Source organism: Canis lupus, chromosome 17 (assembly GCF_003254725.2).
Source record: "Canis lupus dingo isolate Sandy chromosome 17, ASM325472v2, whole genome shotgun sequence".
Classification (NCBI taxonomy): Eukaryota; Metazoa; Chordata; class Mammalia; order Carnivora; family Canidae; genus Canis; species Canis lupus.
The window spans coordinates 21,633,495-21,656,115 of record NC_064259.1 but is presented as its reverse complement, the minus strand read 5'-3'; the positions used below and the strand labels follow the sequence as shown (position 1 = coordinate 21,656,115).

The 22,621-nt window shown below is 42.3% G+C and overlaps 5 protein-coding genes across 22 annotated transcripts in view; 3 read left to right on the top strand and 2 right to left on the bottom strand.

Annotated features, from left to right (window-relative positions):
* LOC112662604 (STAGA complex 65 subunit gamma) overlaps positions 1-1,901 on the top strand; it is a 64,399-nt gene extending 62,498 nt beyond the window's left edge. For all 4 annotated transcript variants that reach the window (XR_007403315.1, XR_007403317.1, XM_049096105.1 and 1 more), the window contains one exon: positions 923-1,901. The gene's annotated coding sequence lies outside the window, so the exon portion shown is untranslated. The remainder of the gene's footprint in view (positions 1-922) is intronic.
* LOC112651131 (STAGA complex 65 subunit gamma) overlaps positions 1-1,901 on the top strand; it is a 63,955-nt gene extending 62,054 nt beyond the window's left edge. For all 3 annotated transcript variants that reach the window (XR_007403319.1, XR_007403318.1, XM_049096119.1), the window contains one exon: positions 923-1,901. The gene's annotated coding sequence lies outside the window, so the exon portion shown is untranslated. The remainder of the gene's footprint in view (positions 1-922) is intronic.
* GPN1 (GPN-loop GTPase 1) overlaps positions 1-7,044 on the bottom strand; it is a 57,685-nt gene extending 50,641 nt beyond the window's left edge. For 2 of the 5 annotated variants that reach the window (XR_007403322.1, XR_007403321.1), the window contains exons 1-6: positions 6,577-6,753; positions 5,788-5,881; positions 2,884-2,923; positions 1,982-2,048; positions 1,000-1,037; positions 34-112 (exon numbers count right to left, since the gene is read on the bottom strand). Coding sequence is in view for 3 of the 5 variants with exons in the window: in XM_025434054.3 (XP_025289839.3) it covers positions 34-112; positions 1,000-1,037; positions 1,982-2,048; positions 2,884-2,923; positions 5,788-5,881; positions 6,577-6,687 (429 nt within the window). In the remaining 2 variants the exon portion in view is untranslated. Of the gene's footprint in view, positions 1-33; positions 113-999; positions 1,038-1,981; positions 2,049-2,883; positions 2,924-5,787; positions 5,882-5,992; positions 6,164-6,576; positions 6,754-6,912 lie in introns of those variants that run through there. The other 3 variants (XM_025434054.3, XM_035700313.2, XM_035700308.2) reach the window with 3 other exon arrangements.
* CCDC121 (coiled-coil domain containing 121) lies at positions 6,976-10,228 on the top strand. 4 transcript variants are annotated; one of them, XM_025434119.3, is made up of 2 exons: positions 6,976-7,337; positions 7,957-10,228. In XM_025434119.3, the coding sequence occupies exons 1-2, from the start codon at positions 6,976-6,978 to the stop codon at positions 8,915-8,917; spliced, it is 1,323 nt and encodes a 440-aa protein (XP_025289904.2). In that variant the 3' UTR covers positions 8,918-10,228. The 4 variants fall into 4 exon arrangements, with proteins under 4 accessions (XP_025289904.2, XP_025289931.1, XP_025289897.2 ...); XM_025434146.3 differs by having other exon boundaries at positions 7,030-7,341; XM_025434112.3 differs by lacking the exon at positions 6,976-7,337 and adding an exon at positions 7,348-7,671.
* Positions 10,229-13,484: 3,256 nt separating this feature from the next.
* Positions 13,485-22,621, bottom strand: part of ZNF512 (zinc finger protein 512) — a 33,083-nt gene continuing 23,946 nt past the window's right edge. For 5 of the 6 annotated variants that reach the window (XM_035700293.2, XM_035700290.2, XM_035700291.2 and 2 more), the window contains 4 exons: positions 21,136-21,237; positions 20,145-20,207; positions 18,938-19,036; positions 13,485-15,514 (listed from right to left, as the gene is read on the bottom strand). In XM_035700293.2, the coding sequence (XP_035556186.2) occupies positions 15,206-15,514; positions 18,938-19,036; positions 20,145-20,207; positions 21,136-21,237 (573 nt within the window). In that variant the 3' untranslated portion in view covers positions 13,485-15,205. The remainder of the gene's footprint in view (positions 15,515-18,937; positions 19,037-20,144; positions 20,208-21,135; positions 21,238-22,621) is intronic. The other variant, XM_035700292.2, reaches the window with a different exon arrangement.

Here is a 22,621-nt window from a genome sequence, read left to right as displayed (position 1 = left end):
TCCAGTTAGTCTAACAAGTCCTTGAATACTCACCAGGGCTTCAGTGATGATTGTCCCAGAAGCTGACCACGTGAAAACCTCAATCTGTCCAGGTGTGTCAATCAAGACATATCTGTATCAAGAACAACCATTCGAGAAGTATCACACCTGTGAAATACTGAAAGATATTCCAGCACACGTAACACTGAACATCTGCTTATCCAAGAAGAAATAACCTCTTCACACTGTCAAGTCTAACTTCCTCCCACTGCCCTTAAAACATATACTACCTGTCCAGTATTCATGATACCAGGCAGGAGTAGCAGTCTACAAATTGCTGCAAATTATCACAGAAGAAACTATGATCGTTTTAGAAACACACTGTGTTAAAAATGAGAGATAAACAAAACCAGAAGGCAAATCCCTTGGGGAACCATCTGGTTTCTTGGGGTCGTGGTGGGGGGGTTGAAGGAAGGTTTTGAATTCTCTATAATGAGCATATAGTCTTTTATTTTTTTTAAAGATTTATTTATTTCTTCATGAGAGACACAGAGACATAAACAGAGGGAGAAGCAGGCTCCCTGCAGGGAGCCCGTTGCAGGACTCAATCCCAGAACCCTGGGGTCACGACCTGAGTCAAAGACAGACACCCAACCACCGAGCTACCCAGGCGCCCCTGAAGATTTATTTTTAAACAAGGGTTAGAAAGGTACTTCAGAGATTTTAATGCCAACAAATGTGTTTTCCCAAGAGAAGGCAGGGAGACAACTGAATTTGGACAAAGTCTTAAAACACCTCCTGGGAAGCCGTGGGCATATATGACAGTGATTGGGGGTAGGATACTATTGAATTTAGCTCATCACTGTAGAGCATCTTAATGATTTCTTTTGCCCACCTTTTTGTTTCACTTCTAATGGTTTCATCTCTATCTACACCCTTTCAGAGCCCGATGGTATCCTGAAATCCTTGAGACACGTCAACTACAGAGTAATAAACAGGTGTTAAGCCAAAAGCACTTACTTAGACATGTTCTGGGCCTTCTCAATAAATTTCATCACCTGAAAGAAAAAAGATGCCAATTAAAAACAGGATCCATCTTCAATACAAAAATCACCGTTTCCAGGGCGGCCCACCTTATAAGCAACTATCAACTACTGAATCTCTAATCTCTGTTCTCAGTCTTAGGACACCAACTAATAAACTCCATGAACTAAGGAAACACAGTCACATCAGCAGCACTGACACACCCCAACACCCCAGAGTGTACTGCAGGGTCCTGAGAAGCTGAAGACGATCTCTCACTTTCGGGTCATATCTCTTAGTACTTTGGTATAAAATGTTTAACAGCCTGTCTCTTGGAGTGACATGAGGGTAAAAAATTCATGATTACAAAACACCACTCTTGTAGAAGTAGGAGAAAAACCTAAACAGTGACAATTTATCTGTCACATGTAAAAAAGCCCCATTATCTTTCCATTCCATGCCTGCTACCCCTCCCACTCCCCAATCCTTCCCTCCATCCTCAAGGTGACACTATAAGCCAAGATCAAGAAAAGAACCTAGATTTTTGTTTTATTGGCCATCACCAATATTAAATGTGAAGTGTCTCACAATACTGATTATCCTGTCATAACTTACTTCTCTATCAAAATGTTTACTTATTTTCCATATGTATATCCAGGTTTATTGCTCTTCTTTCCCAATGTGAGCAAGCTAGGCATTCAAAAGTCAGAGGTTTTTGGGGATCCCTGGGTGGCTCAGCAGTCTGGCGCCTGCCTTTGGCCCAGGGCGTGATCCTGGAGTCCCAGGATGGAGTCCCACATCGGGCTCCCGGCATGGAGCCTGCTTCTCCCTCCTCCTGTATCTCTGCCCCCACCCACCCCCCTCTCTATCAAAAATAAATAAATCTTAAAAAAAAATAAGTCTGTCATCTGTTTAATAAAAAAAAAAAAAGTCATAGGTTTCTACACAGTCATGTCTATAAAAGTAAAAACAGACATACCTGATCAAATCTGGTAGCAAAGAGATTGAGTGAGGTCACTATACCGCCGTTTGGCCCAAGCCCGTACCTGGACACCAAGTTGAGGATTTAAATTACTTACAGATCAATTTAGGTGATGAAACTCACACTTAGGATATTATTCACACACATAGCACCGTAACCTTAGTGTTCCACAAATGGAAACTGGCAGCTAATCCTTGACTAGTATATACCACACAAACTTAACCTCACAAGGAATTTTCATTATCAACATCTTCCTCATTCCTTTATCATTCTGGGGATGCCTAGGCAAAATGAAGAGATTAAAGTGACCAAAATCTAACAGACAGATGCACTTGGCACTGACAGCTTAATGGTATTAGACGCTAAGGTCTTAAAATATCACTGAAGATATCACACTCCTTGCTCTGATCCTCACTGGTCAACCTGCTGATTATTATTGGTCTACCCAGCTACATCTACCTGCAAGGAAAGTACACATTTCATACAGCATGTACTAACACTCAATGCTCTTAAATAAACCTACTCATTTGAGTCTCCCAATCAGATCAGAGTCTCCCAATCCCAATCAGAGGAGGCAGTGGCCTCCAGGGCAATACTACTTTGTGGAAGCAAGGCATGGCACCAGCTACCCAGCCTCCCACTCTGGGTGCTTTCTAATTACAACAGCCCATAGTCTAGAAAGATGGTAAGAAAATTGAAACCACAAGGTGTAATAGTCTAATCACCTATAATACCTCTCCTCACTCATCTTTCTATCCTCTTAAGTAAATTGCTTTAAAGCAGTTAAATGCTTTTGCTAGTATATTTCACAAAGAAAATGCAGAATACTCTCAAAGCCACAAAATACAGACAGTAACTAGTTAGGGATGACTCCATGAAGTAGATGCAGAAAAGGATACTGTTTCATGACTTCTTTATACTTCACAGTGTCACGAATATCTGGGAGGGGGGGAGAAGAATTCAATGGAATTTAACACATAGAAACAAGGGAATCCCTGGGTGGCTCAGCGGTTTAGCGCCCGCCTTCGGCCCAGACGTGATCCGGAGATCCCGGGATCGAGTCCCACGTCGGGCTCCTTTCTCCTGCTTCTCCCTCTGCATGTGTCTCTGCCTGTCTCGCTCGCTCGCTCTCTCTCTCTCTCTGTGTCTATCATGAATAAATAAGTAAAAAGCTTAAAAAAATAATCTTACAAAAAAAAAAAAAAACCCCACATGGACACAATATAGTTTGAGACACTCCACCTATAACATCCTTAGACAATGGGCCTCTCAAGTCATCTCTGCTTCCTCTGAGGAAAACAAAAATAAGTTTCTCTCCTGGTATCTCAGTTACTTTTCAAGTCGATTTTCTAAAGTTTTAAGCTAAGGTCACTGAACTGTGATACAGAAAAAAGCAAGATCGTGAAGAGAAGAACGGAAAGGCAGAAAGTGCCCTGCAAGTATCTTCCTACCAACAAGAAGCTGAAACCAGCCTTTCAGGCTTCTCTTGTCTGCATTCTCTTCTACTAATCCCCCCAGCTTCACATTGGTTTCCTTCCTTACTTGGTAACTGGCAAGCAATCCATGAAAAATGTTAGGCTACGGGCTCAGAAGTTATGGTAGAAACAGTCTGAGACGAGGAGAGAAGTTTTGTGTGTGTGTTTAAGATTTATTCATTAACGAGAGAGAAAGAGAGAGAGAGAGAGAGAGAGAGAGAGAGAGAAGCAGGTTTCATGCAGGGAGCCTGACGTGGTACTTGATCCTAGGTCTCCAGGATCAGGCCCTGGGCTAAAGGTGGCGCTAAACCACTGAGCCACCTGGGCTGCCCTGTGTTGTGTGTGTTTTTAAGTAATGTAGCCAAGTTGGTTTTTTTTTTTTCTTCTCTAAGATTTTCTTTAAGATTTTATTCATTTATTCATGAGAGACACAGAGAGAGCAGCAGAGACATAGGCAGAGGGAGAAGCAGGCTCCCTAAGGGGAGCCAGATGTGGAACTCGGTCCCAGGACTCTGGGATCATGCCCTGAGCATGAAGGCAGACACTAAACCACTGAGCCACCCAGGAGCCCCAGGGGAAAAGTTTTATACAACTTAAGTACCTTAGCAGTGATCACACGCAAAGAAAAAGGGAGCTAAATCAAGAAAAAACGTTTATTTCTTACTAACTGCCTACTGGTAGCAAGGGGTAATGCAGACCTGATTTTTCAAAGGGAATTAATGCATCCAGTAATATCTAACTGTCTAAACCTGTCTACCAGCCTACAGACTCTACCAACTATTTGAATTCCATCTTTTCTAAAATTTAGGTGTAACTGACATACAGTATCTTACTAGTTTCAGGTTTACATCATATTGATTCAATATTTTTATAAATTTGAAAATGATCTCCACAAGTCTAGTTACCATGCGTCATCATACAAAGTTATCATACTATTAATTCTATTCCCTAATCTGTAAGTTATATCCCTGACTTATTGTGTACCTGGACGTTTGTACCTCTTAATCCCCTTCACCTATTTCACTCACTCCCAACTCCTCCCTGCTCTGGTAACCAACAGTTTGTTTCTTATATCTGTGAGTCTGTTTCTGCTTTGTTTTTTAGATTCCACATGTAAGTGAAATCATAAGGTATTTGTCTTTCTCTGTCTTGGCTAATTTCACTTAGCATAACATCCTCTAGGTCCATCCATGTAGTCCCAAATGGTAAGATTTCATTCTTTTTTATGGCTGAGTAATTTTACAAAAAACATATATTTATATATATATATTATTTACAAATATATATATATCTTCTTACCAGTCAGATATATATACACACACACATATATATCTTCTTATCTAGTCATCTATCATCAGATAGAAGTCCATCCTTTAAGCAAGAAGATACTAACTTTTTCCCCAACTTCCCAAAATGACCTCTGCTCCTGAACAAGATTTTCCTTTATTAGTATGATTAGGGTCCAAGTAGCTTAGCAGAATTAAGAGACAAAAAATGAGAGGATTAGCACAGTGACAGCCTGAAAATCAGGAAGCTCCTAGATTCTTTTTTTTTTTTTCAAGATTTCAAGATTTATTTATTCATGAGAGACACAGAGACAGAGACAGAGAGGCAGAGACACAGGCAGATGGAGAAGCAGGCTCCATGCAGGGAGCCTGATATGGGACTCCATCCCGGGACTCCAGGATCATGCCCTGGGCCGAAGGCAGGCACTAAACCGCTGAGCCACCCGGGGATCCCAGGCTCCTAGATTCAATCAAGAATCATGACAATGCATCATATTCACCCTTAAATTATGTCAGAGTCACAGATTTCTCTGGAAGTCTGATGATAACCGGAAACCTTTCCCCAAAACAATGCATATATGCATATCTATGTATATGCCTGTGTCTCTGCCTCTCTCTCTCTCACGAATAAAGAAAATCTTTTTTTTCTTCTTTTTAAAGATTTTATTTATGTATTCACGAGTGACACAGACACGACCCCGGGGGTTGCGTGTCTCCAGGGTCACGCCCTAGACTGAAGGCGGCGCTAAACCGCTGAGCCACCCGGGCTGTCCAAGAAATAAGATGTTTAAAAAATACAAATGAAGTAACAATAGCCTGCCACCCTCGGATCAGAACGAGCGGAGACACGAGAGTGAGAGGTAAGGAAACTAATATACTTAGGGAAAGGAGTCAACAAAGAAAATGGTTTAGAAGTCTTAGGAAATTCAAGGAAAATGAAAGATAGTTTAGAGAAAACGAAAAATGAAAGCATTAGAGATTTGCCCGGCTGGAGGCTTTTGGTTTTCTGAAGAACTTCAGAGTTCTGTTCCAGTTTACTCACCAATATTGGCAGGAAAGGGTACTTCATGTACAGCCGGGTCCAGATTAACCACATAAGGTGGAGAGCCTCGGCTATGCAGATGTCCAGTAAGCCTCTGCAGAGACGCGAGAAGAGCGGTGGAGTGAGGCCGAGGGAATGATAAGGGGCCGAGATTCCTTTATGGATCACAGCTGAAGACTTCTGCACTACGTGTCCCTCCCTCTACCTGAAACGCTCGTCCCCAGGATCCGCCTCCAGCATTCAACTCTCAGGTGAAATGCTTTCTTTTCTTGATCGTCCCGCCAACAGGGCCTCCCCTATTGTCGGTCGATCACTTAATCACTTGATTCGTGTGAGGTTTCTCCCCATCACTCCCATTAAAACATCAGCTCCGATAAAGCGGGAACCTTGTCAAATTCGATCGCGGTCTCTCCAGCGCTCGAGACGGAAGAGCCGCGCAAGAAGCCACACCGTAGTAATCCCCACCCAGGGCCTGGGCGCCAGCACCGCACTAACTGCCGGCGACGTGGGAGCCCCCGCCTTCCAGGGGGCGGCAGTGTCAGCGGCAAGACGATTCCAGAACAACGTGGCAAGCTGTAGCAAATACGAACTGAGGGTGCGGAGAAGAGAGCCCTAACCGAACCAGGCTAGAGCCCGAAAAGGCTCGGGGCCGGAGCTGCTGGCGAGGTCCTGAAAGCCCCACGCGGATCCCCTTCAACTCGCGAGCGCGTCCTCGAGGTCCCCCTGGCCTTCCGCCCACCACTGACAACCTCTCGAGCGCACCTCCTACTCCCGCGCCCTGTACGTCACCTGTACAAAGGTGGTCTTCCCAGATCCCGCCATTCCTAACACCAACAGACACACTGGGGGCCGAGGACCCCCCGAAGCCCGCTCCTCAGCGGCCTCCGCGGGCGCCGCCATCTTCCTCGCGCTCCGCCCGCTCCACCATAGAGACGCCGCGCACCTAGAGAGGCTTCCGTGCCGCCGCGGGCCGCAAGGGACGCTAGAGCCTCCGCCGCGCGGCCGGGGAAGGCGGAGGGGCGGGCCTCTCGCCAGAGCATCCTCGCCTCCGGGCCAACCAGGGGCAGGGGCGGGGGAAATGGAGGGCAGGGGAGGAAGGGGAGGACCCGGGGGACAGGCGCTCACCGCCGCAACGGAACGAAGGGTCTGGGAGAGACGACGCTCTGGTCCCCAGGAGGGCAAGACGAGATGCGGTCCCCAAGGCAGGGCGCCCCCAGGTCGCAAATGAGGAGAGTGCGCTTCTCCTTCCGCCCCCAAGGAGCGGGGGACGGAGCCGCCGGGGAACTGGCTGCTGGGCCTTATTCGGCAGCCGACGAGGTTCAGGAGCTCAGGGCTGGACAGGCTGGGACTGGGGCGGAGTGCGACCCCGGGGGTTGCTGGGCGGCGCCGACCCCCGGGGAGCACAGAACCGAGAAACTGCGGAAACGTTCCGCAAGGGGGCGCCGCGTCCGCGCGTCGGGGGCCCCTGACTCGAGCGCTCCTTCCTTGGCGGTCCCCCTCGGTGAGCCTCACCGTCGCCTTGGAGACGGACGCTCGGATTCCGGGAGCAAGTAGGTACTGAAAGGGGCGCTTTTCCCTCCACGGAAGTGTCCCCGGATACCGGGAAGGGGCTGGAAAAGCCGGGAAATGTATTGCTGCTCTCGCCCACCTCAGCGGGTCCCGTCGCCCTTTGTGGCTACTGCAGTGTTCAGTGAATCTTAAACTCGAGGTTTCACACCCACGCGCTGCCACTGCTGGCGTCGTTTAAATTCTCTGAACTTGTTTTCTCCTCTCTAAAACGGAGGGAATGCCTTACGGGGGTTGTAGTGAATGCGTGCTTGTAAATTGTAAGCCACATTCATTCATCTCTACCCTGGTGCCTCGCAGAGTGCAGAACCATAATAGGTACTCAAAAAATATTTTCTCATGTGAATTAAAGTATACTTGTGCATTTTGTGTTTACTAAACTTTCATTAAGAATTGATGGGGAGGGGCAGCCCGGGTGGCTCAGCGGTGTGGCGTCGGCCTTTGGCTCCAGGCACGATCCCCGAGTCCCGGGATGGAGTCTCAGGTCAGGCTCTCTGCCTGTGTGTGTGTGTGTGTGTGTGTGTGTGTCTAATGAATAAATAAATAAAATCTTAAGAAAAAAAAAGAATTGATGGGGGAATGTCTTACTTGTTCTTCCTTCAGGTTTGCTAAGGACTCTAGGAGTTCCTCTCCACCGTATCTTAGTTTAATAAATGATTTTTTCAAGCCAGAGAAGCTAAGCAAGTCAGAGATGAGGTTTAAAGAAAAGGCAGTGGTGGAAATGACAAAGCTGAACAACCAAATAAAACAAGCTCAAAGCCAGCAAGAGTCACTAATGGAGGAAACCAAGCAGCTATATGCTGAGAAGTTACTTGTCCAGACTGAAAACAAATTCTTCCTGGAATATCTAACCAACAAAACTGAAGAGTATAGAATGCAGCCTGAAAAGCTGTGGAACAGCTATTTACAAAAAAGTCAGGAGATTGAACAAAGGAGACGAGACTATGCCTCCAAATATGCGAAACAAACTTCAGTGTTTAAAAGGGAGCTTTTGCAGAAGGAAAAGATCCAATGCAACTTAAAGCAGCAGTTGCAGACACTGAGGAAAATTTCACTGTTAAAGGAGAAACAGGAGAGAGAAATCCAGATATTACAGGACGAGAAAAAGAAAACCCCAGCTGAGACAGATGCCAAGAAACAGGAAATCCAGGTCCAGTTACTCCAGGAAAAAGCATTTCTAGAGAAACAACTGAGTGAGCCAGACATGGGGCAGTTGGGAAAGAGGAAAAGAAAGGAGCTTGACGGGAAGGCCCAGGCCTTGGAGTTGGAAGCAAAGCAGTATACTTTTGAGTTCTACCGTGGCATCAGGAGAGAGAACCGGGAGTTACGGAAGAAGTTACTGCAGCAAACTCAGCAGTGCCAGGAGTTGCAAGCTACTAAAAGCCAGTTAGAAAATCAGAAGCAGCAGCTGCAGCTGGAACAGTGGTATGTGGAGGGCTTAATCCGGGCGAGGCAACGATTGCAAAGAAGGCGTAATTGGTGCCCAGGACAGGATGCTCCAAGGACCACATTAACACCTCTGAGTACCAAACCAAAGATTAATCCAAACCAATTCCTAAAATAACACTGCGTAAATAAAGACTGGAGCAAGTATTCTTATAAACCGATGGCTGCATAAACTTAGTTAGGAAGGCTTTAGGATCTCAGATTGCTATGGCAAAGTATCCATCATGATGTGTTAGTGTGAAATATTAGGTGCATTTTTCCAGCAGTACTGCTGGATATTTGTGCCACCAGCTTCCTTTAATTAGATTTTTCCTTAATTAGATCTTGTTAATAAATGGGATGTTCCTCAAATCTCTAGATAACACCATTTCCCAAACACCAGTACATTAAACTAGCTCAAGAGACCACCTGGAGGTAGTGAAAGGAAGACAGTGGTGTGATTTATTTCGTGTGGCCAAGTTAGATTTCTAAGAGTAGCATTTCAGATTGACTTTATATAATACCTTCCTCTCTGTAAACAAACTGCTTATCCTCATGCCTCCTGGCCAGCTCCACACAGAAAAGGGAAAGTGATCAAAAAAAAAAAAAAAAACAAACAACAAAAAAAAAAGGCAAAGTGCTTTTAAGGTCTTTTTCAAGTTTGCACCACTGACCAGGCAGCTGCTTCTATAGTTTTGTCAAGAGTGGAAAAGTAATTTAAGCAATATGTTCATTAAGAGCTAGGCAAAAAAAAAAAACAAAAAAAAAAAAAAAACACTGGGCAGAATGACCTTTTGTCTAATGCTCAGCCCCTACAATTTTAGCTTTGAGTAAATTAAGGGAAGAGCAGATATTAGGTCAACTCTTAACTTTTGAAAAACCTTTTCTGTCAAGAAATACATCTAGCATTAATGAGGTAACTGAATGCCTCTACTTATTTCAGGAAAATATGTGAAAAACGTTTTAAAATATTGGGACAACTGTAAAGAGTCTTGTGCCGTCTATTTCCCTAACAACATTCTGAATTCTAAGACAACGAGTAAGATTACTTAAATATAAGTACTTCAGGTTTAGGTCACTTCTACATTTTCTTACTATGTGTGTACCTGATAGTACATTTTGAAATGCCTTTTATAATTAAAAGTGCCTTATATTTATGTCTATTGAGAAGAACAAGCTTTGTGCAGTGGCAGTATCCATCATAGCCAAAGAAGTTTATTGCTAATTTAGAAGAACTGGAAATAATATTTTTAATTAGTAAGACTTTTATGGTAGTTTTTAAAAATTTTTTTGCACTGAGGACATATAGACGGTTAGACTAGTTATTTATTTGCATGCTGAATCCTAGTACAGAAATATAATCCCACATTTTAACATTGCTCCTCTATGGGAAAATAAAGTCAACTTTATGTAATCCAGAAATTGTCAGTGATTAAAAACTTCAAAATAATTTTCCTGAGTTTTCAGTTTCATGCCTAGGTAAAAATGAATTCCTTTAAAATTGTGGAGTAAAACGTTTTTTCTCCCTCAATGCCTTCACCGTCTACCTTTAACAATGTTTTTAATGTGTAGCTTATTAGAAATAAAAACCTTAGATTATACTGTATCCGTTGACTTTTCCCCAGTAACGGATTTCCTGTTTCATCACTTTTCTCTTACTACTGCTTCTGTATATCTCATTCATACTAGTATGGATATAATAAAACCAATTTCAATACAGAAAGTAGAATTTTAGATAGTATGCAGGTAACTTAACCTTCAGTTCTTGAGCCGAAAATACAGAAAGACTGAATCTGGAAAATATGGTAACCAACACAAATTTGAAGCCTTATTCTCTGTAGATGCAAAAATGTGCCAAAAAGCGTAGGAAAATACATACCAAGGCTCGATAAGGAGTTAGAAAGCAAGAGGGATTTAGAATCTTAGTATTCTGCTGTTAATTTCCCTCCTGCCTTTGCTGTCCCAGTTACCTAAGTGGGGAGTGGATAATTTCCATCTCATACGTTTCTTTTTCATTCCTATTATCCCAGATCATGAATCTGGTGTATTGCTGCTTTACGTCTGTCCCTTTCCAAGTGAGGCTTTGAGAGCCTGAAGACTATTTAGAGAGTGAATCATCTGATAAAGATAATTTGAAATGCATACCTGCAAGTGAGCAGTAGGCTGGCCAACTAATACTTCAATCTACTTTGAATCTGCTTTGCAATGAAGAAAACTAAACACAGTGATGTTACAGAAAGTGCATTTAGGTGGAAAAGGACCTCCGAGGTGAAATGTAGGTTAAGACCTAAATGATACAATGAAGCCTACCTTGCAAAGCCCAAGGAAGAAGCCATTCCAGGCAATGGGAACAGTGTATGCAAAGGTCCTAAGATGGGAATGAGCTTACTAGGTTCCAGGAACAAAAAGGTCAATATGGCTAAAGGGTAGCTGGGGAATGGTCAGAGAACAAAGGAGTAGGGGAAGAAGAGGCTAAATGGGTTGGCAGGAGGAGGAGAAGGCCTTGTGGGACAAGGAGGGAGTGACTTGGATTCTAAGTGGAATGGGAAACCAGCAGGCTTTGAGCTGGTGAACGAGCTCTGATTTACAAGTTTAAAAACTCACTAAGGCTGTTATGTGGAGTGTATCCAAACCAGTAAAAATCAGAAGGAAACAATTAGGAAACTTATAGTCTAGGCAAGAGGTGATGATGGTTTGGAGTAGGGCGGCTGAAATAGACGTAAATAGAAAGAAGAGCAGACTAAAGGGTGAAGGGAAAATGAAAGGTTAAGACAAGTAACATTTCTAAGGTGTTCCCTATTAAAGGAGGTGAGCAGAACAGTTTGTGGGCACTGATTTTTTAAAAGAAGTATTTCAGACACAAAATACAGAAGATCAGAACAAACTCACTATCCACCTTAAGAAATAAGAACTTAAAAATTCACTTGTAGTCCTTCTGAGTCCCAGAAGCACTGTCCTAAATTTGGTGTTTATCATTCCTGTGCATGTTTTCATGCCACGTATACATATACATATGATATTAAACTATAAATGTATACTACATACACATATTTACATATATAGCATATAAATATATTTTTATATATCCATAAACCATATAGAGCATTGTCTTTAAGCCTTTTATAAATGGCCTACTTCATGTATTCTGTAACTTGCTTTTCCCAGGAATTATTTTTGAGATGTATTCATGAAACAAGGAGCCTTAATTTTATCGCTGTATAGTATTTCAGTATATAACTGTATCCCGATTTATCCCTTCTCCTGATGGAAGATTAGATTAGTTTTAAAGTAGGTTAACAAAGAGACCCAAGAAGGTATAGTGCCTCAAATAACAGATCTTTTTTCTCTTCAGATAGATGTTCCTGGTTGGTGATTAGTTCTTCATGGGGTGATTCGGGGCATCAACCATTTTCCATTTTGTGCTCTGCCACCCTCTAAAGCCATTTTATCATCTGCATCTGGCCCAAGGAAGGGGGAAAAGAAGCATAGAAGTACACTCATTTTCTTAAAAATTCTAGCTTGGATGTGACACCCTCACTTCCATTCACATTCTACTGGAGAGAAGTGAGTTGGCTACCCCTTCGATACAGGGGCAGGGGGTTAGAGAGCTGGGAAACATAATCTAACCATTTGTCCTGTAATCCTATAACTCTGCAAGGTGAGAGCAGATTATGGTGGACAGCTATTCGTCTCTGCTATGTGGTATCAACCGTACTACAGTATCATTCTTTGTTTATGTCTCCTGGTATACCTGGGCAGGAGGATTTCCCTCTGTATATACCCAGGAGTAAAACTGCTGCATCTTAAGGCATATTTTCAGCTTGACTAGATACTAACAAATCGTTTCCAAAGTGATTGTACCATGTTACATTCCAAACCGTGCATGAGAGTTCACATTCGCTACAACCTGGCTATGTTCGATATTGTCAAATTTGTATTCTAATGAACTTTGTTTAAAAACTTAAAAACTCAGTAGAATGATTATGATACTCTCTACTGAGACTTGCTGAGACCTGGCCTCAGGAAGGAAAAGTTTTTTTTCACAAATTTTCTTTCTTTTTTTTTTTTTTTAAGATTTTATTTATTTATTCATGAGGGACACGAGAGAGAGAGAGAGAGAGAGAGAGAGAGAGAGAGAGAGAGGCAGAGACACAGGCAGAGGGAGAGGCAGGCTCCATGCAAGAAGCCTGATATGGGACTCGATCCCCAGTCTCCAGGATCACAACCTGGCTGCAGGCGGCGCTAAACCGCTGCGCCACTGGGGCTGCCCTCTTTCTTTATTTAAGAGAAGGAGAGAGAGAGATAGAGAGCATGAGCAGGAGGAGGGGCAGAGGGACAAGCAGACTCCCTGCCGAGTGAAGATCCCGACGTGGGGCTTGATCCCAGGACCCCAAGATCATGACCTACACCTAAGTCAGGTGCTTAACCAACTGAGCCACCGAGGCACCCCAGGAAGGAAAATTTTTTTAAAGTGCCTACAATGGCACTAGATGAGACTGGACAAGTTTCCTATACTAATTCACTTTAACCTCAAACAAATTACTCGTTTTAGCCAACACATTTCAGGAACTAAAAAACTACTGAGACACCGCATTTGGTACTTATTTCAAACCCACTCCCATGTCTAGCCATCTTCTTATCCCCATACACTGTGTCGGCAAGGAGTCGGGCAGCAGGTTGGAGTCAATGAACACCTGGAAACATCATTCTAACCGACAGTCATTTATTTCTTTTGTCATTGCCCAACATTCCCCAAGTCTTACTCACCAGAAATTAATATAGCTTCTTCATTTCTCCTCCCTGACCATCCTCACCTACCGAAAGGGTTTCAAGGGTGCAACTGCCAATGAAAATGAAAAGGTAGACTGGACATACCACGTCATTGACCTGTTTCAAAACTATCTATCTGGCAGTATCCAAATCTGGTTTCAGTGCTCCCTTGTTTGAAAGTGGTCTTCACAAAAGCCCACATTTTAAAGCTATGTGGAGCAGCACAGAATACAGAGTTAAAGAGCAGTAACAGGCCTTTCAGAATTTGAAAAGGTAGTATTTATCCATATCAGGGTTAAGGGCCCTTGCTTTTTATGTGGCATATGCCACAAAAGTTGGCAAGAATATATAAGACCAATATTTATGGAAGAGGGGAAGAGAATCTAGAAACACAACAGAGCTGTTCTAAACAATGCTCCAGAGAAAGCCAGCCTTGAAGAAGAAAAGTAGCCCACTAGACATTACCAGGTAGGCATGAGGTACAGAAAAGGAATTTTTCTTTCCAACACCAGAGAAATACCTACATCTGGTGTCAAGTCTCAAGATATAAAGAGGATAAACGCCACATACAAAAGAGGACAGAGGACGATATTCTCAGAAAACTCCAAAAGACAAGACGTCGGCTAAGGGGAGGAATAAGGATTTAGCGTGGTGTAGACGAACAAGTGAGGTCAAGCCCAGGGGAGACGGAATGTGCCCCTTGGCTGCCAGTCTATGGCATTACTAGGAACACTAGGATTCTGTGTCAAAACATCAAGCGCGATGCGGTAATTCTTCATCCTTAAAACTGGGGGTTGGGAGTTGGGGGGTTGGGGGTGGGGCACAAGCGCCCAGAGGACACTGATCATAGCAACAGATGAGGACTCAAGCCCTAGGAAAGTCAAGGCAGTATTTATTGCTTCGTCTACTTCCTGCTTTCCAATCATTTTCATGTTTGGGACATTTTGATGTTTGGGCTGCTTTTCATGCTTGTGGGTCTAGCCAGTCACTGCTACTTGGGACAAACGAAACACTTCCCAGTAAAACCAGCATAGAGAGGTTCTAGCTTTTTCATCTTAAGTCCATTTTCTTACTTTCAATCCTAAAACCACACTGAGAGAGAACAAACGGCCTCCATAAAATCTGTTACCCAGGGAGACAGGATAAGCTTATTACATGAGTGACAACAGTTCTAGCTTCTAGGATTGTTATATCACAAATACAAAATGATAAATCTGTATGATTCTTAAAAATTAATTTGGAATTGTTTTATAAGCGAAATGATGGAATGACTAATCAGTGGAGAGTCCAAGAACATTCTATAGCCCGGGAAGGAAAAGGACAACCAAATGGGTTTCTCAGTTTTGTACAGAGCAAGAATGGCCCACAGTTGGCCTGAAGAGGGAGCTCTTTGGGCAAAATGAGAGAACAACAAGAGGACTCCAATGAGGAATAGCAGGAACACCTACCCAAGAGGGGGTGGGGGGGGAGTGGGGTAAAAGTGAATAAATAGAACAGTGAAATTTACACAGGAGGAAGGAGCTGAGAAAGTCACAGCCTTACACAAACAAAAGAGTACATTTCTCCTCGCTCAGCCCCAGTGACTCAGTCCTCCCAGCACAGGTCCCCGTGACAACAGCATCCCATTTGCTCTTCTAGGAGCTTTCACACTGCCTGCCTATTTCCTTCCTCGTTTATGATGAGTCTTTGGGGGCTTTACTTTCTGGAACTGTGCTGGCACTGGCTCCTGCTCCGGTTCCTTATAGGAGGTCGACACTAGCAATTCCTCGTTATTCCTCCTCTGATCCTTCCCTACTCTAAGACTCAGCTCCGCCTCAGGCAGCTGGATGCCTGGCTGCTGCAGCCTTCGCAGAGACCTTCTGCTCCTGTGCTGCTGTCTCCGCTTTTCTTCTTCCTGCTGCCGCTGCTTTATCTTCATTAGCTTTTCAAAGCTTTTGGTGGTGGTTGGGTTTACGACGAACCAGTCCTACAGAGGCAAAATGGAAAAATTATCCAGTCAATACACAGTAGAGAGCACAAGGAATGGGTTTGGGAAGAAATTCTTTCGTTTTTGAAAGATTTACTTATTTATTTGACAGAGAAAGAGAGCATGAGGACGGGGAGGGGCAGAGGGCAAGAGAGAATCTCCAGCAGATACCCACCCCTCCCACCAAGCATGGAGCCCTAGGCTGGGGCTCGATCCCGCGACCCTAAGATCATGACCTGAGATGACATCAAGAATCCCATGCTCAACCGAGTGAGCCACCCAGGCGCCCTGGGTGCGAGAAGATTTTCTAAAAGGCACGGCTAGGGCAGAACACAGTAAGAAGGAAACGGATAGGGAACCAGAGCTTATAATTCTGTACTTTAAATGGGAGAAATTCAATACAGAATAGTGAGTAGTCATTATAAGCATTTATTGTGTAGCACACGATTTGGGGTACTTCATACTTCAGTAAGTGAACTACAAAGTCTGTTCACTTAGCATCATCCTACTTATTTATCTCCTTTGTAAAAATCTCATGAGCTATAAAGCTTCGGGCCACAGGACATTTTTATTTCATGAAAGTATAGTGGTTAAGGGCATGCATTCTACAGCCAGACCGTCTTAGTGCAAATCTCAGCTGTTTCTGGCTCTGTGACCATGGGGAAATTACTCAACCTCTCTGAGACTCAGTTTAAAAAATTAACAGTTGAGGAACATGCAATCCAATTATGAAACACTCTTGGGGAAGAAGGAAGGAAGGAAGGAAGGAAGGAAGGAAGGAAGGAAGGAAGGAAGGAAGGAAGGAAGGAAGGAAGGAAGGGAGGGAGGGAAGGAAGGGAGGGTGGGAGGATTTCAATTGAAATCAAGTGATCTGATCAGTCTTCTAGGTCTAACTACTGATTCACAGGAAATACCCTGAGAGAGGACCACCACCACCACAGGAATGCACTCAGCAAAATCCAAAATGTGTATACACATGTGACAAATGACCGTTTCTCCAACATATAAAAAGGGGGAGTAGGGGAAACTTCTAGACCTGCAATTGAGATATGCTTTCAATATAAAAAATACACATTGTATTTCAAAGACTTAGTATGAAAAAATGTAAAGTATCTCATTAATTTTTATTAACTACATGTTTAAAGGATAATATTTTAGGTACACTAGGTTAAATAAAATATATTATCAACATTAATTTCACCTATTTTTATTTAAAAAAATTTTTAGAATGTGTGTACTAGGAAATCTGAAATTATATACAGACTCACATTACATTTCTATTGGATAGCACTCTAGATTAAAATACACAGTACACGGACATTTTTTTTTCTTCCTCCTGAACAAGCCATCTCTGAAAAAAAATTAGGAGGCAATCAAGGAAATTTAAATAATTTCAATAATGACTAGGTATATGATGATATTCAAGAACTATTCTTTGCTAATTTTTTATGTGTAATGATGGTTGTGCTTATACATTTTAGAAGTCCTTATATTTTAGACACACAGATCAAAAGAAGCAGTGACAGTTGACATGGTATGTGGAATTTGCTTTAAAATAAGCCTTTAGGGACAAGAAAAGTGGGTGTGATTATAAAGGAAAAGAAGATTGGCCACACACTGATGTCTGTTAGGCTGTTCATTATACTATTCTGTCCATTTTCATGTATTTGAAAATTTCTGTTGAAGAAAAGTAGCTTCAGAATATGTGAGGCAGAGAGGGAGGAACAGAGTGAAAATCTTTTACCACCACGTATAATTTATAAATATAGGCACAAATCATTGAACTAATAAGACTTGGAGAACAAACTCCAAACCAAGTGAAATTTGTTGTTTCCTAACTTTTTAAGAAGAAATTGGAGAAATAGGCTCACTACATAAAGGCTGGATTTTGTTAGGAGATTAATTATCTTTTAAATACTTCCTGAAGTATTTACACTATTACTATGAGAAAGATATGACCGACTGCCTTCCAGAGGAAATCTCAGGTATAGAAAGCGATTCCCAAAGCTTAAACCTGTAAAACAACAGAGACCACATTTCATGACACTAACTATAGCCCATAGCGTTAAGAACTATTAAATGTGAGGGCAGAAAACAGTTGACGGTGTTTGCTCTTTTTCCTTATTAGGCCACAATAGCTTCTGCGGTAAGATATTCCAAGAGAATGCACACTCTACTCCTTAAGCTTTTGAAATACAGGTATTTAATTACACAGGAAACAATTTCTCTATTGACCTGTATAACTAAAAACTTGCCCCAAGAGAAACCTCTTGACTTTCTGTACTTAAAGTATTTTTATGCAGAATTGATTTTTTTTATTTATTTATTTATGTATTTATTTATGTATGTATGTATTTATTTATTTATTTATTTATTTATTTATTTTTTGAGAGAGGCAGAGACATAGAGGGAGAAGTAGGCTCCCTGTGAGGAGCCTAATATGGGACTCCATTCCAGGACCCCAGGATCATGACTTGAGTGAAAGGCAGACGCTCAACCACTAAACCACCCAGGCACCCCAGAATTGATTCTTTAATTTTGAAAATTTACAGACCTTAAGAAAAGTGACAAGAATTCAATGAATCCTAGATTTACCACTGCCTACCTCTCTTCCCTTTCTTCCTTCTTCTCTTCCTTTTGCTGAACCATTTGCAAGTTATTTGTAGACATATTTCATCCCTAAAAACTTTAGCATAGATCTGCCTGAGAACAAGGGCCTTCTGCACAGCTACAACACAATGATCACATTTGGGAACATGAACATTGACTCATCACTGTTATTTAATAGAGCCAGTATACCAATTTCTCCAGTTTGTCTCACTGATGTCCCTTATCGTCGTTTCTTTGCAGTATTTGAAACATTAAAAACAGATTGCTCAAAGGCCTTAGAATAGGAGAAAACAGAAGTACACAGACTGCTATAAAACAAGAATTCTACAGCTATAAACTCAGCCCAGTGCCCAAACTCTTGGTTTAACTGAATTTATTTATTTTATTTTTTTTAAATTTTTATTTATTTATGATAGTCAGAGAGAGAGAGGCAGACACAGGCAGAGGGAGAAGCAGGCTCCATGCACCGGATCCTGACGTGGGATTCGATCCCGGGTCTCTAGGATCGCGCCCTGGGCCAAAGGCAGGCGCCAAACCGCTGCGCCACCCAGGGATCCCGGTTTAACTGAATTTAAAAGAATCACAAGAGCTCAGAGGTGCTCACACTTACAGTGATTTCAAATGCTTTCACATAAAAATACAATTACACATCTAATTTCACAAAGTATTTTAACTCTGTCTCTGGTAAGCACTTTCAAATTCCTTTTCTCAACAGTCCCAGCCCATAAAAACGCACAAAATCCACTTTTGGGGGCGCATACGTATGGGTTCCACAGGATCACAAAAACATGGCGGGGAAAGCAGGGACCTCACCTCAGCATGGACAGAGTTGATGTGATACTTGACACCACTCTCTGACACAAATTCTTTTTGACACAGAAGACACTTGTATTTTCCAGCCACAAAGTTTCCCTGTTTTCAAGAGAGAAAGAAAAGAGAATTACTCGTAAATTCAGGAACACATACCTGAGCCATGTGGGAGATTGTTAAGAGACAGAAAGGGCGGGGATTTTACTTCAGCAAAGAAGGAAGAAAATCCAAAACAGCAATACATTTAGGAAAACTCGGTTGGGCAGACTATCACCACTATAAATCTATCCTACTTATAATTCTATACATAATACCCCCACCCATTCAACACAAACTGAGGTTCTCCTTCTTTTGCTATAAAACCTGTCACACTTTTCTAACTTCCTTGTTTCTTTCCCTTCCTGGTTCTCTTGGAATGACTCTTGGACTCCTGAGGTTCACCAGAGGCACCAATGCATATAATTCTTCCCACCATAATCCACTGTTTCAAAGAGTGTCCTTGGACATCCAGAATTCGAGAAGTATCATCTGCAACACCTAGGTTAAGGACTCTGAAACTAAGATCATGATGACAAACTCCTAAGCATTCCTGGACAGATGGGGTTTGGATGTCTACACTCCCGTGCTGCCTTGACTCCTGAAGCCCTGAGTGCCCATGGGGCTCCTTTTGTGTGAAGAGATATTTCTGAATGGGAATTAAAAAGTTACAGCAGTTTGTAGGGCACCTGGGTCAACACAAAAAAGATTCAGTGAGGTGAACAGCCATCTGCCTGACAGCAGATAGAGCCTACTTCTCATCCCCAGAGGCCAGTACAATTCAGATGGGAGTAGAGGATCTTCAACAATCCAGATAAACACATGTAAGTTGATTCAAGAAAGTTTAAGGCCCGATAAGATAGGGAAGCCCCAAGGCAGGAGAGGCTCAGGTGGAAGATGTTAAATCCCTGGTAGAGACTAAAATGAATAATATATTTCTCCAAATTCCTTAACTGATAAGACTTAAGGCTATGTTGGCTTTTCCTGTATCTTGAACATATCCGGGCATCCCCTCTAATAACAGACCAAGCATCTTTAGGACATGAAAAAACTAAGCCAGCCTCTGAAGATAATGGCAAACAGGACAACTAGCTGTTCATCTAAACTGAATTCTCTTCCATGTCAGACTATTTTAGACGTCATGTTAAGATAAATAGTTCAGAAAGTTACAAACCAAGGTACAAGAGCCTAGGTGAGCTTTAAGGCCTGATACACTACTGTAGACCGCTTCACAACCCTGAAAAAGAGAAGAAGAAATCCATGAAAACTATAGCAAACCTGCATCCTTCTCTTAGCAACCTGGTCATTTATTTACACTGACCAGCCCTACATTTGGAGGAAGAAGCCCAATAAATCACGTTACAAACCAAACAGGAAAAAAATTCACACACAAGCCACAAAAGCAAAAAAGAAAACCAAAGAAAGGTTTAAAAACAAATGGTGAACAAGTTGTTGAGAATAGCTTAAGATACTCTCTTCCCTGCTACTTTTTCTCTGACACTCTGAGAAACAGAAAATTGCAGTTAGATATTTTTTTAAAATCTGCCTTCTTCAGTACAAATGTGTCTCCTATTTCTTATATATTTGCTTCTTCCCAAAGTTCTGCATATATGGTTGTGGTAGAGTAGAAGATGGCTGGAAATTCTCTGCCACTCTTTCCTGCAAGAAGTGGAGGCTACTTACCCTCCCTTTGAATCTGGGTGAACCCTGTAATTCCTCTGACCAATAGAATCCCATGGAAATGATGTTGAACAAATTCTGAAGCTAGGCCTTAAGAGATCTGCGGCTTCCATCTTCGTGTTCCTGGGATACTCTGAAAAGTCAGTTGCCATGTGCCCTGCTGGTAACCCACTACACCCTGATGGAGAGAGGCCATGTGGACAGCCGAGCTCCCAGCTCAATTGGCTGCACAGAAGCCATCTTGGACATCAGGTCCCATCTGAGCTTGCGGCTAAATACAACCTACGAATGATCCCACTTGATGCCACGTATGACAGGAGAATGTTCTTTGAGCCCTGGCAGAATTACTGATTTATAGAACTCTGAACAAATAAATAACTGAGGTTTTAAGCCACTGAGGTTCATGTACTTCATCATGACGGAATAAATAACTGAAACAGCAGTTTGATAAACATTTACGGAATAAAAAAATGAGAAAGAACCACCTGGTTAGGGCACTGAATGCGATGGTATTTCTTGATATCTGACTTCCATTTGTGTAGCACTTCCTGGCTGAAGGTAGGCAGCCCAGGGCGAGTATATTTTAACTACGAGACAAGAAATATTTTATTGGAGGAACCCAGCTTCCAACCAAAATACCCCAAAAGTTTCACACCCAACTCTTCAGGTTATGTAATTCTGGAGTTCGACAAGCATCCTTTCACGTGCAAAAAAACTGTAGTAGGTATGAGCCTTTAAGTACAAATTTACCCAACACTGGTAAGTATAATTTTCTATAATTTAATCTTAGAATAGTTTGATTTTTAACAGAGGGCAGGAGACTTTTCAGATATGGCACTTCATCTATAGTTTGAAAAAGCTACTGACAGAGCATTTATACAGCTAAAACACTTGTTACAAAAAAAAACCCCAGGGATACAAATATGTACTACATGTAAATTATACTTATTATTGTATACTTAAACACAGGGTACATACATACATGCACATATATAATACATTTGATAGAAATATATGTAAATTGGGAAAAGGCTAGAAGGTTATAAATGAACACGTTAACAGTAGTCATCTCTGGGTGGTGGAATTTTGAGTGGTTTTAATGTCTGTTCCCTGCTCCTCTGCATTTCTCCTTTTTCTTCAGAAGTGTCACGTTAATTCTGGGTATTTTTAAATTCAAACACAAACACTGAGATTCAACCTAAAAATGTGAAACATTTTAAAACAAGAATGTGAAAATAAAAGATGTGAGAGAACTCAGGGGATGGAATACACTATCTTTCCTGATACTGCCTGAGAGGAGAATTAACTATTCCTCGCACTTGCCTTCATGTGCTTTGACACAGGTTAGTCTCTTCGCAGAAGTACTGCGCGCTAACGATTGCGCGACTGGAGCTCCAGGTTAGTCTCTTCTTAAAACAACAACTGTAGTTTCCAGAAAAGAGACAGCTGGCACTTGGAGAGACAGTTCTCACAAAGCCCACCACAAGTAATAGCTATGTTTCCAGTGAGAAAACAATCCTCCTGCTTGAAAAATTTAAGTATCTGAAACAGATACTGAGATAGAAAAACAGAGCCAAAGCCCATAGAGGTCAGGGGAAGTAAGGAAGTCACCTTCAGGAAACGCTGACAAATCTATAAAAGCAATCAGAGCACAGAGCTGGCTTCATTTGTAAGTACCTCCTCTCCTCTGCAGCTAGTGTATATGGGACCATCTAAAATCCTTTTATAGCGGGGCAGCCCGGTGGCTCAGCGGTTTGGCGCCACCTTCAGCCAAGGGCCTGATCCTGGAGACCTGGGATCCACTCCCATGTCAGGCTCCCTGCGTGGAGCCTGCTTCTCCCTCTGCCTGTGTCTCTGGTTCTCTCTCTCTCTCTCTCTCTCTCTGTGTGTGTCTCTCATGAGGAAATAAATAAAATCTTTAAATAATAAAATAAAATCCTTTTATAGTGATAGCAGAATATTTACATAAGC

Excerpts from the sequence above, each read along its gene's own strand:
- CCDC121 (XM_025434119.3), top strand. The coding sequence starts at position 6,976 with ATGCGGTCCCCAAGGCAGGGCGCCCCCAGGTCGCAAATGAGGAGAGTG. Across the intron at positions 7,338-7,956 it reads CGCTCGGATTCCGGGAGCAA|GTTTGCTAAGGACTCTAGGA; the intron begins GTAGGTACTGAA and ends TTCTTCCTTCAG.